A 13,891-nucleotide genomic window follows, 5' to 3' on the forward strand; every position below is an offset into this window, starting at 1 on the left:
CGCAAACACGGTTGTGCGAACTATCTCTGTTGTATGAAACAATGGGGCTAAACAGCCATGCATTCATATATAGCTATCCTTGGAATGAAGCTAGATATAAAAATATCACCGAACCTCGCTTATGTGTTGCAATTATGCAATAGAAAGAACGCTAGCAGTTTCGTTTTAATAGGTGTAAACATGCAGATGTCAAATAATTACCAAAGCATTCGTGTTCTAAAATGTCGTGAGGAATTTAATAACAGAACTGTGTGTATAAATTATAGCTTGAAGACTATATATGAATGTATATAAGTGTGCAGCCACTGCGAAATGTACAGAGCCCTGTGCTCAGTTTAACAATATAACTTACAGGCAAACACATCCATTGCAATCTTAACTTTTTCTTCAACTATAGGATACATTCCCGCCTCATTCAACACAATAACTGGGGAACTGGGCTTTAGATTACTGTGAGCGGAACTGGAGATCAACAAACAATCGTGGCTAATTTTCTTGTTCTGTCGAATAAAGACAAAAACATAAGACTGACTTGAGGCGGCTTCCTTGGTCTGCCCGGTCCTCTCTTCGGAGGATCAGCCGGTGCGGGCTGCTCCTGGGATCCTGAAGCTTCGCCGGCTTCCTCACCGCGAGCACTCATTGTGACTTGGACCAAACTGTAATCTCCTGCACCTTCTACTTTCAGACGCGGCTGATTCCTGCACACCGGACGTCCTGGTGCGGAACACGAGATGTGGTTCCTTGTTCCTTTAAAGTTAGAACCGGCGAATTCAAGTGTAAAATAAACAGACCCCAATAAATGTGTATTTGCAAGAGAGGGTTGCGCAAAGCAAAAAAAATAAAATAAAGATGGGGAGAGCCTTCAAAGTATTATGAATAGCACGTGCTGCCCAGTTCAGTGTTTGGCACACAAAAATGTCTTCTCTTTAGAGCTGGGTGGGGGTGGCTTTAGTAATAAAATAAGCCAGTGATCGATTGGAATTTCGGTTTCGTCTGTACAACTGAGTGCGATACATTTGCAAAGAAAATGTGACAGTGCACTGTCAAATCCACGCGCCGACAAGTCTGCTGCGGAACTTCAAGAATCACGGGGACAAGATTTTTGCACGGATTGGTTTAAAAAATAAGTTGGTATTTTAAATACATCTCCGCTGTCCATACGAAACCAGTCCACTGACCGAATGAGGATGAGGTATATTTAAAAAAAAAAAAAAAAAAAAAAAAAAAAAGAGAGCGAGAGAGAGGGAGGAAGAAAATCAGTTTTCCCGTGGGTGGATAACACGGGGAGGGGGAGGCACCAAAGGCGCAAAAAAGCTGGGATTTGGAGAAGAGCCAGAGAAAACAGGAGAAATTCAGCGGCGTTAAGAGGAGAGAGCACATTGAGACAAACTCACGTGTCCAGCACCATTCATGTTACTGGCGACAGTCCAGAGAGTTTAAAGAGACAGAGGCGAAAGCGCCTTCTTGCGCTCTGAAGATTAATATTCCTTCGTAATGAGTTCTAACTATTAGCACACCGACAGTCATTTCAGTTGGTATATTTTTGTTAATGGCGTAATTACCCAAGGTAATATGTATCAATGTATTGCACGTAAGCGACAGTAGTTAGTTAAAGGAATATATCTTATTTTTGCGTACCGCTACAAAACGTGTCCACATAGGGTTTATGGTTAATGTGATTTCATTGTATGGATAAAACCCCAAAGTCATGATGTAACTAAATTACCTCAAATTATTATTCATTTTAATTTATCTTTTAATTTTTGTTATTATTTTATGTGTATTTTTGTATTATTATTATTATTATTATTATTGTAGTTGTTGTCGTTGAATGATCAGTCGTCACTTCAAATTACATTTACGATGGTAACAATACAATTGAAATTGTTCAGGTATGCATTCAGGTGCAAACAACACTTCTAAAAAGTGCTACTATGCGTTTCCGTGGTGGCAGCTGCCTTTTCCCTTCAAAGCTTGAGTGCAGGCAGTATGATTTCGACTAAAAGCGTGTGGTTGAAGGCCGACCTCCAGCAGCCGCATGGCTTTGAAGTATTCCGCCCATCGACGTGGAGTGAGATCAATTACACAAGAACAACAGTGACAAAGAATAAACTGCTTTACGTGGAGGCCCTTTCCCACGATCTGACCAAGCCTGCTCGACAACAGGGAATGGCGAAGTCCTCCCCTACCCTCTTCACTGAATGCAATTGTGTCAGAGATGGGTTTATAACTAGTGCGGGCTAAGGGGATCCATGAATTCTTACATTTTAACTTAACGTGAAAAAAAATAACTTTTTAATTTTTTTGTCTCTGTATCTTTCGTTCTGATGCGTGTGTGTGTTTGTGCGTGTGTGTGTGTGTGTGTGTGTATGTGCGCTCGCGGGCTTGAATTATTTCACGAATTAAAATGTATCCACGCATTTTTGTTTCCACATAAACACTCCAAGTTTGTGTGTAGTTCGGCATTGGATGGGGATCTGCGCTATCCTGTGAAAGAAAGTGGTTAATTTGTCGTTGGTATGCAGTTCATTCATAAAAAACAGCACTCAGACCCCCAAAGAAGGTGGACCAGAAAGGAATTTCGCCGTTTTCTTCCCTAGACCACTCCCCCGTAGACAGAGCGGCGTCAGGACCGCAAGCCTATGAAACGAATACAATCAATAGCCACAGCCGCAAATTACTGCAGAAAGTACTACCAAGATCGATTGCGCAAAACATTTGTTGAGGAGTTGAGACGTATGTCTTAAATGCATACACGTTAGTGTGAAAATCAGTATTTCTGTATTTAAATTGGGGGCGTGAACCCATCCAAAACTTTAAAAAAGTCATTTGAATTTGTAATTACCGACATTGTGACTTTAGGTAGGATTATGTAAAGCTGATACTGTGTTCGTTGTCATGGTCCATTTGCCTTTTGGCAGTGCAGGTAGAGATAGTGGTGCTTTATCAGAATTCAGACTAAAAGGACAAAAGTGCACACTGGGTGTTGAAATAGGGAGTATATATGCATCTCAAAAGACATTCTTTGGTTGAAAGCAGATTTCCTCTTTTTTTGTGTGTGTGTGTGTGTATATTAGTTTGTGTGTGTGTGTGTGTGTGTGTGTGTGTTGAGGAGGGACTGCTCCGGGCAAATTGTGGGAGAACTCATCCACCGCGGCACACTAAAAAAGATTTTGAGACCAACCACAGCCCCTCGCCACCCGATGTCAATTTTAACTGTTTCACCCCCAGCCAGCATGCCTCCTGGGTTGTGTCAAGGCGGCAGCACATATGTGATGCATTTATGGAGCAGAACTGTGAGGGGCCTACTGCCACACTTCAGACACAAACTGGTCAAACATTTCTATTTCTCCCATGCAAGAGATTGAAAAAAAAAAAAAAGACTTGCACATGGGCTAAGTAACTTGGTCAAGCAAGGGAGGGAGCAGCGAAGAAAGAGTTATATTTCTTATCAGTTCCCCCTCACTTGATCTACTTTCACCCTTTATTTGGCGTGGCGTGGCGTGGCTCCTATGCGAGGATATTGCCTAAAGACGTCAAGTGCTGAAGTTGTGTGCTCATCCCGTTCCTTGAAGAGGAAATGAACAAATTAAATGTAGAAGCAGGAGGAGAAATGCATCCAGATGTCAAACCATCCACAGCCCCATACCATGAAGGAGCAGCCAAGGGGACTCTGTCAGGCACTCACCCCAAGCCTTCGGTCAGGATGCCTCTGGCTGGACTATCAGGGCCACACGTTTGGTTAGCTGAGAGGTCAAAGGTGACTCTGGACTTCAGAGACAAATGATCACCCACACATCCAAGCACTCCCATCAGAGGTGATATGGTTGTCTGTCTCCTTCTCAGGCCAAGGGATTGAAGGAATGCATCAGTGCACAGAATCACTCTCTCTCACACACACACACACCGTACACACACACACACACACACACAGACACACACACACACACACACGCACACACTCACACGCACTCACACACACACACTCACACGCTCACACACTCACACACACTCTCACACACACACACACACTCACACACTCTCACACACACACACACACACTCACACACTCTCACACACACACACACACACACACACACACACACACACACACACACACACACACACACACACACACACACACACACACACACACACACACACACACACACACATTGTATACAGTTCCTCCTGTGAAGGGACAGGGCTGGACTCTATTTATAGTCTCCAGGGTCTCGTACCCCAAATGGAGCTGTGAAGGCGTGAGGACAGTTATAACCACGACAGGACCTCTCGGAGCTCGTCTTGTAATTTGGGAAGTGCAACCAAAGGGAAGTAGCCATGCGCTCCCATTCCTGGGGTCATGGCAGGGTGTTATTTCAGGAGAGAGGGAGAGAGAGAGTGGGTGCACCTCACTTTCCCATGGGAACATGGCAACCTGTCTTCTCCCAAACTCTCAGATTATTGTCATACTTTAGATCTATTTAGAACAAATACCTGCTGTTAGAGCATAGGAACACAATGCAGAAACAGTAGTCACAACATAACATTACAGTTTTTCTCGATTGCTTACACACATTTAGCGAATCATGGGTCAACTTAATCTAATGCTCACATCTTCTTTGCACAGCAAAAGTCTTCTCTGGCGAATGGGTTAACTATTTCTCATTGCTTTCACACAAATTTCTTTGAGTTTTAACACACTTTTCAAAACAGTTAAAAAAATTCTCAGAAAAAGACACAAAACCTTATTGAATAACCATGTCAACACATTGCAGACACTTAGTAGCAGCCTACTGAAACTGCTCTCTATATTCTAAATATCGTCAGCACCTGTGTGAACTCTCTGTGCACAACTAATCAAGTAGTTCTCAACCTCTAAAAGAGGTCAATAAATTGATTTTGATACCAAGCATGGATCAAGGAGGCCGCCACCAAAAATAGTGCAATAGGCTGTAAATACTGTAAATATACAGTGATCAGAATTCTACCGTATATGTTGTAAATTACTTTAGTGAAACTACAGTACTACATTGTATTGTGGCAACACACTTTACAAAAGTATAGAAATGGTTGTTGCCAAGAGTGCAAATACAATGAAACACAGTACAGTAAATTGACTGTAAAAGCCAGCAAAGTGTCATTGTCATTGCCGAACGTACAAACAATTGATGCCACAGTATGACGGCTCAGGTTTGGCTGAACCCTTTGGCCAGCCTCTCTCATGGAGAGGTCATGATTGACTACGTGATCAATGACTGTTGCCCTCATTTCATTAGAGCATCTTACATGAATGCCACACAGGGGCCCCTATTTCTACTATGGCCTCTTCCTTGTCCTCGTCCTAGTCCTTGCTGAGGTACACACTGGCCCACACTGGTGGCAGGGGGAGACTGTTCACTGCAGAACAGATTTGAGCTTTTTACTGTATCTTGAAACCTGTAATTTTGACTTCTTACAGTATCCAATCTTATGTGGAAAAATGACTGCAATAAATATTTTTGTGTCAGAATCTTTGCCATTTTGTACACAGTAGAACAAATGTAAAATCAATGGTGTTGGCAGGTCCTTGTTTAGAATATATTTTACAGTATTTAGCAATACAAAAACAGAACTACAATATTTTATGTATACAAATGATCAGATTTCAAATACTTTCTAACAGTATATTGTCAAGAGTGCTCAGTACAAAACCCAAATTGTAGTATGCTGTCCGTGGTAAAATAGTCAATGCTGTGAGGGTGTTGCACAAAAGTTGAAGTGATGGATTCAGAGGTTGATATTGATAGCTGTAGTTTGAATTTTGTTATCCATTGTTAAATAAATGAGAAAACATACATTTTCAATTGAGCACAAATTGTAGGTTTTGATGGAAATGTTTGGTTTTGATGGGTGTGTGATTGATTGGTTTTGAGAAGGTGGTGTCATTCTGCAAACATCACATAGTGTTTTGGTTATTTCATCTTCTGTTATGGGCTGTGTGTGAGCTGTTTTGAAAAAGTAAACAGTGATTGGAAAAATGTGCCAAAGCAATCGAGAAAAACTGTAATGAGTTGATCAAAGTTTATGCAGTACTGTTAATTTGCCCTTTGTGTTGTGTTAGTTTGGCTCAGAATTGTAAGTGTCTTGCTTAGCTGGGGCGACGGTGGTACAGGAGGTAGAGAAGTCGGTTAGTAATCAGAAGGTTGCTAGTTCGATTCCCTGTCGAAGCGTCCTTGAGCAAGACACTGAACCCCTAATTGCTCCTGATGTGCAGTGTGTCATCAGTGTAAATGTAAAATGTGTATACATGTGTAAGTCGCTTTGGATAAAAGCGTCTGCTAAATCACTAGATGGAGACATTGTTGTAACACAAACTAGAGAATTGAAATCAAATCGTACACTTCTGGCATTTACCAAGGAATAAAGAAAGTGTACAGCTGATTCTATTCACTAAACATACAAGGTCATTTTTTTTGTGGAAGGTAGATTTGTACCTTTTATCCCAAGGACTAACGCCCCCTCACTGAACTTCTCCTGGCCAACACACACACACACACACACACACACCCCTACACTATATTTGTTTTGGTTGACAAACATAGTCCAGACCCCCCCCCCCCCCATGGCAGTGCCTGTGTGGTCTGTGGGGCTAGTAGACCTGCACAAGCACGCAGGTAAAGGTGGTATCTGCTATCACCAAGAGACTGCACCATCAATCTCCCCCTGTCTGTGACTTGGACAAGGGCATGTGCGGTCAGCCCCGGGAGGAGGGGGGAGGGGGGGGGTGCAGGGCAGACACCGTTGTGCATTTCGTAAGGTCACTCCTGAGTGACAAATGAGATGTTTGCCTTGTTTCTTTTATAGCCTTAACATCTTTTGTTTTTTCTTTCCTCTAGTTATCTTTTTCATGGGTAGTTTGCAGTCCAATCAGCCCGCTCCAAGCGGTTTCCAGGTATTCTTCATGAACACTTGAAAGGATCTCTTTCGACATGTTCTGAATGAAAGACTACTTCCGTTGGATTGGTTGGTTTAAACCATGATTCTCGTGTGATTGGACAGTCGGGTTTCCTGCATTTGGATGAATGGGAATGAAATGGAAGGACATGGAATGGCAGAAAAAAGGAGGGAAGAAAGAAAGAAAGAAAGAAAGAAGGAGGAAATGTCTAATCTTAATTACTGGTATTTCCATGCATTTTCTCATTTAATTTAATTTTCCCTCTTCCTCTAGCATAGTCTCTTAATTTGTCTGCATGTTTTTCTAAATTAGCTTTATAAAACACTCTGTTGTTGGACTAATTTTATGATGACTCTTGACCCAAGTGAAGGTCACATGTGTGGCTTCTTGAGGTCTGCATGCTGACTGCACCACTATACTGGAGACTCTCTCTTATGATATGACACTATTAGCGTGTTCCAGTGAATGAAAACTTCATATATTTATTCTTGTGTTATTTACAAGCAACAGGTGTTGAAACGCATTGGAAATTATAATTGTTGTTCTTTGTTTTGCATTTTATGAGTACATTATTTTGAGGCTGCATATATCTTCTTGACCATAAAACACCTTGAAAATATGCGTGTCTTCAGTTTTGGTTCTGCTGTCGGTTGGAGGAGTGATACCGCTGTCATATCTCAGCGTGTTTACTTCCTTCGTCGGAGGTATTCAGGAAACCACCGGCAGAAAAGCCTACTGATCTTTGCTCTCTGGCTTCTGGCTTCTGGGGGGCTCGGAGAGTCTAGGGTTGGAATTCTGCCGCCACACCCTTTGGGGTCAGAGGGCACATAACATTATGGAATTACCTCCCATGGCGCGGGGAACTTGAGACTCGCTGTAGTGTTCCCTAAAACCCCACATATGGTTCTCCCATACTGGTCCCAGCAAAGCATGGTCACTGTCACTCACTCTGCGGCTGGAAAACAACTCTGTGTCTCTGGATCACTGTCTCTGAGTGGCCAAGTCAGTCGACCTGACTGGGGCAAGCACCAGAGCAATACTGTAGTAGTGAGAGAAATTTAAGTAAGGATTAGTCTTTTGTTGTGCAGCTTCATGTTAACTATTTATCTGAATGTCTAGCTATCTGCTAGTTTTTTCTGTGAGTAAATTGACTGGGCAGTCTTCCTGATCTTTTGCAGCAATGTCAGTCACACGCATCACACCCACACACACACACAGACGCCTAGAAGCTGGTCACTATAACAAGCCACTGCTCAATCAAGCAGTGGTGGAAGGACGACAAGGAGAGGAGATGAGATGACTAGCGTTAGTCTTTCGCTGCCTCTGCACAGGTCCTTAGCTGGTCCAGGTTGCAATCTGGTGACCTTTTGGCCACAAGTCTGTCTCTGCAGCCTCACACAGAAAACGTTGCATTAGTTGGGGGTAGCCCCCTCCGTGTGAAGTCTGGTCTGCTGTCCCAGCCCTTTGTGCACGGACATGCCTGGGAGCCGCTGGCAGGGCAAAGGCTCCATCTGCTGGCACCGGGGAGAGGAGGATGGGCCCCCGCAGACACCACCCCACTCCACCCCACTCCACCCCCACGGCTGCAGCCTCCATCTTTCCAATAGCCATGAATGACACCACTGGCACATTTTGGTGCATTACAAAGTGCCCAGTTTGGGTTATTTGCACAGTTTTGGATCCTGTTATTATGGCTCACAGAGCCTTGGGAATGGGAGTTATTATATTAAGAATGCCATAATATTTTACCTGACATTATGCATGACATTAATTTACTGAATAGTTTCAGTGTATAAATGTTTAATGCTGCATTATCGGTCTAACATCTCTTTCTTGGCTTCCAACAGGGGAGTTTTACAAGTACCACCCTGTAAATGAGGAACAGCTGCTCTTCGCCTGTACCCCCACCCCCAGTTTGTTTTGTTCCAATCTGACATGAGAGAAACCTCTGGAGGAAACTTTTAAGGAGCATTTTTGTGTGTGTGTCTGTGTGTGTGTGTCTGTGTGTGTGTGTGTGTCTGTCTGTGTGTGTGTGTGTACATGTGTGTGTGTGTGTACGTGTGCGTGTGTGTGTCCTGTGTGTGTGTGTGTGTGTGTGTGTGTGTGTGTGTGTGTGTGTGTGTGTACATGTGTGTGTGTGTGTGTGTGTGTGTGTGTGTGTGTGACAGCGAAGGGGGCTCATATACATTTGGAGGTTTGCTTACTCTGGGGGTGAAAAAAGCAAGGCGGCGGGACGTGACAGCAGCAGCTGCTGGTGGATTCTGTTCTGCTCCGCTCCTCTCCTCTCCGGCCCGCTCTTGCTCCCTCCGCATGTCCGACTTCAAAGCCGGCGGACTAGGTGTCTCTCTCCCTCACATGCCCCAAGCCTGTCTCCACTAGCGGATGTTTAAATTTGTGCTAATCCGCATTAAGAGCAATGGGGTCAATGCTATCACTCAAACGTGTTGAGTTTTTTTTTTTCTTCTCTTCCTGCCTCTCTCTCTCTCTCTTTTAACTGCACTCACAAATGCGTCTGACAAGCGAGTTTGACGGGTAAATCAATTCACCGAGATCAACGCTGGCTGGACCGCCACTCTGTTTACTACTTCCCAAATCTATTTTTATAAATGTAAATATCTACACGTGCATGCATGCATAAACTGTATTTGGTGTAATTTGTAAAAAGAAAGAAAAGAAGTATTAAAAAGTCCAGTGTGCAGGGATTGATGGTTTGGAGAAATCATTGGAAAGCAGTCAGCATTAAACTGAGCTGAATATTTGTTGGCGACTCTAATGGGCATCTATGCACAATATATCACATTTTTATAAAGTGTAATATTTATTTATAACTATTTATATGAATATAGAAGTACATTTTTATAAAGTGTATAACGCAAAGCCAATGTCTCACTCATAAGACGACCATAAACTGCCACTCCAAAGCCCTGCACAGTCTCGGTTCACGAGACATCCACTCTGTGTGTGTGTGTGTGTGTGTGTGTGTGTGTGTGTGTGTGTGTGTCTGTGTGTGTGTGTGTGTGTGTGTGTGTGTGTCTGTGTGTGTGTGTGTGTGTGTGTCTGTGTGTGTGTGTGTGTGTGTGTGTGTGTGTGTGTTTATTTTATTTCCCTTTCCCACAGTTGTTTGAGAAAAAAATATTTTTCTCCTCACCTTCGCCCCATCCAGTGGTCAAAACAGCCCTAACTATTTTCTGCCGTAGCGTTTGCCAAGCACAGATGCATGTAAAGTTTATGAATAGTCTGAGTTATGGAACAAAATAGCTGCTCTTCTTCGGTCGACTGGAGTCGGAATGGCCATGTGCAGCAAACCGCAAGTTTGTGATTTCTCTTTTTTTTTTTTTTTCCTCGAAGGAGAATGTTGTTTTTCCAGCGAGGGGAATATTTTCAAAGGCACAACGTCCCTGTCACTCTCACATGCTCATGTGTACACACAAACACTTACACATTCATGAGCACTCACAAGGACACCCACTCACTCACTCACTCACTCACTCGCGCTCTCTCTCATACACACATACACAAACGCATGCACGCACACGCCCACGCAGACACACACACACACACACACACAAAACATTCCCTCATTCACATTGCTCACTCCCACTGGTAGACACACACACACGGGCTCAGTGGAGTCTGCTCTGTTCATCAATTAACTCACTTTCATTGACAAATCTATGGAACGTTGGCCCCACAGACAGGAAGTCTTGAAAAGAGAGCGAACCACTGCTTATGAGAGCCTGCCCTGTGCTTCCGCCAACTCATATAAGCCTGTCTGTTCAGAGAAGAGAAGAGAAAACACACTTCACACCAAAACAACTCATATAAGCCTGTCTGTTCAGAGAAGAGAAGAGAAAACACACTTCACACCAAAACATTCAGTTTAACATGTTCATTTCAGACCAGCACATATCACATGACGCTTTCTAGTTTTCATTTGGATTTAAATTGGCAATTTATGGATATTCTGTATCTAAAAGTTTGTATTTGGGTATCTCCATTCTTTGTGTGAGGGTTACACACAACAGCTAAGGTTCAGACACGTAGGAAATTGTATAGGGCCGTAGTATATATTTTACGGTTGTATTTAATGATATCAAGAATCATTGTTGGATATGCAAGTGGCAAGAAGCATTGCTAAAACCAAGATTCGAAGAAGGCACACCTGTTTCCTTCCCTCATCCAGGCTCCCTCTCCCTTCCCTCTCTCTTCTCTTCCCTCTCTCTCTCTTCTCTCTCTCTCTCTCTCTCTCTCTCGTTCTCTCTCTCTCTCTCTTTGTTCAAACATGAGAGCCTGTTTTCCCTAGGTGAGCACAAGGGTCAGTGACGTTAACAGGGTAATAGTAACCTTTGATCCAGGGCTGGCTGTTTGTCCAGGTAGTGGCCTTGATGGAGTCTCCAAGTCTCGGCTTGGTGTGAAGCTGATAACTCTGCCTCTCGCATTCTTCCGCAGCCATGGAAACAGACACCTCACAGGATAACAACCTGTGGAGTGGGTTTTTCTCAGCTCCTGAATCCTGTCTTGAATTAAAACATTCAACACTTGACAATCTACCACTCCCATGTCTTTTTACACACAGCTCTGGATGTTTGTGCTCAGGCGATACTGAGGCCTGGGTCTGTCTTGGTTCAGCAGACGGGGTGGTGGAGGGCCAATCCCCCGGTCCCCGGAGGTCTGGGCTGAGGGGGAGAGGGGCTCCTGGGTGAGTCATGTTCTGGTGGAGGAGCAGGCAGGGCAGCCAGGGGGGAATGCCAGGAATGCAGGCATGGTTTTAGGGGAGCCCTGGGAGGGGCCGGCCCATGTCAGCAGGGTCAGTCACCTGCGTGGCATCACCACAGAAGGCACTCACTTCATTCTCCATTCATGTTAGGTGTTAAGTGTGTGTGTGTGTGTGTGTGTGTGTGTGTGTGTGTGTGTGTGTGTGTGTTCGCGCATCTCAACACAGCAGAGACATTTTCAAAAAGTTTCTTGACCGTTGCTTGAAAGATAAAAAGAGTTGCTTTATCTGCAGAGTTGACATTTCAAAGGCAAACAGAAGTTCAGGCCAGGGCCAAGCCACGGCAGAGCAAAAGTCATCTAAGCGTCAAGAGAGAAGAATTCAGCGTTAGGAATGTGCAAAGCAAAGGGCAGAAAGATGTCTCGGCAATCATGCTAATTCACGTAAATCAGAAAATCACACATTCAGTATGATTGTAAGAATTATAAAAATAAACGTGAGGGGATGAAATGTAGTCCTGGTCTTGAAATGCAATTAAAAGCATATTGTACTTTTTGCATAGCTTCACTGAAGTAAACTGTCAAATATTCACGATACTCTTGCCTATGTTAATATGGTCCATTTGTCTTTTGCCGAATATACATTATTGTCATTAGTTGACCTTTGTTTCACTTTGTTGGCTATTGACAGCAATGTTGCCCAATCATGCACACCCAAGCAAAAGCAGCCTAGTGAATGGTCACGCATTAACCGCGTGCGGCAACAAACAACATCCAGGTCTGTTGAAGGATCTTCCCCCTCGCAGGAGAAGGCCAGATAAGGAGACTTTCCCATCAACTTGTGTTTACCAGTCCATCTGAGACAAGTAGCGCAGCGTTTGCAGACTCTGTTTTTGCAACTCGGTGAGCAAACAGTCTTAATCTCGCTCCTCTGACAGCTTGTCTCCAGCGTTTGCCGACCGCCCCCGAGGCCCCCGCCTCTGCAAACACAGACCACCAAACAATGGCGGCCACTCATGCAGCACCTGCCAAACGACAGAAGACTGAGGAGGAGGAGGAGGAGGAGGAGGAGGAGAGGAGGAGGAGAGCGATGAATGTTATCTCAGGTCAGCGTGGCATGGCCTGGCCTTGCAGAGTGAACTCTCATAAGCAGGGTGGCCCACACGGTGGGATGTGGGCAAAGGAGACTGATCGCCATGGCAACCGTGGAGTGAAGGAGGGAGGGAGGGAGGGAGAGAAACTAAACACACAGCTGTCATACACTCAGTTAGGCCTCATCAGAGAGCTCTCCTTACCAGCTTTGTCATGCAGGCTGAGCTGATATTATAAACGATATCATTTTATGTAACTGAATTTTGTGTAATGTCAAAGGTGTATACTCCACACACAATAGTATTCTGAATCATCTTTACGCACTAATGCCTCTCTCCGTCTCCTTCTCCATGTGCCCCTAAAAGTGTAGCAGGGAATCTAAAGTCCCACTGGTCCTGGTCTTTCTCCAAACCAGAGGGCTGGATTTGTATGTAGATGAAACAACTCTCAGCAATCCCTTACTGGATGCGCCTTTCCCTTCCACATCCACATCCAAAAACATGTTTCCTTTAAGAGTTACACAAATGACCCTCAACAAATGACCCCCACCCCCCCAACACTTATTTGGAGTGTCCAGTGACGCAGTCCACGTCAATGAAAGGCGTCTCAGTGCGTCCGTCTGCGCGTGCGACCCCTGGCCGCGGCGGAGGGCCCCCGGCGCGGCTCCCACTGACCCCCGAGACAATGCGTGTTCTGTGGCCCCCGCGGCAGCGTTTGTTTTTAAAGGAAGCCGGGGGAACGTCTGCGGGGCTAAGTGGAAGCAAGTGAGCAGCAGCGACATTCTGGAGACTTGGCGCCCGCTCAACGCACTCCCACCGCCACATGGAGATCCCTCCGCTGCTCGGTCGGAGAGAGAGAAAGAGAAAGAAGCGTGTAAAAGATTTTTTTTTTTTTTTTTAAAACAGGACAGTCTGAGAATAAATGACTTGATGCTTGCTGGTAGGATCCGTGACACGACACCAATCTCTACCGATTGACATGACAACATTATTTTCAGTGGACTGATTTGTTTCCTTCTGCTATATTCTCTCTTTCAGTTCAATCATTGCTCAGCAGCAGCAGCAGCACTTTGCATGCCTCTCTTTATGGCCTGCATCTTGAGCACTCTGATCTCCAGCATGGGGGTGAACCCAGGCATCCGAACGCAAG

General features: G+C 44.5%; 1 protein-coding gene across 1 annotated transcript in view; it reads right to left on the minus strand.

The window, feature by feature from the left end:
• hmga2 (high mobility group AT-hook 2) overlaps positions 1 to 1,646 on the minus strand; it is a 33,631-nt gene extending 31,985 nt beyond the window's left edge. Inside the window, exon 1 of the mRNA XM_031583228.2 lies at positions 533 to 1,646. Within this exon, the coding sequence (XP_031439088.1) occupies positions 533 to 640 (108 nt within the window). The 5' untranslated portion in view covers positions 641 to 1,646. The remainder of the gene's footprint in view (positions 1 to 532) is intronic.
• Positions 1,647 to 13,891: the final 12,245 nt, after the last annotated feature.

The sequence above is a fragment of the Clupea harengus genome, chromosome 16 (genome assembly GCF_900700415.2).
Source record: "Clupea harengus chromosome 16, Ch_v2.0.2, whole genome shotgun sequence".
NCBI classification, from domain to species: domain Eukaryota; kingdom Metazoa; phylum Chordata; class Actinopteri; order Clupeiformes; family Clupeidae; genus Clupea; species Clupea harengus.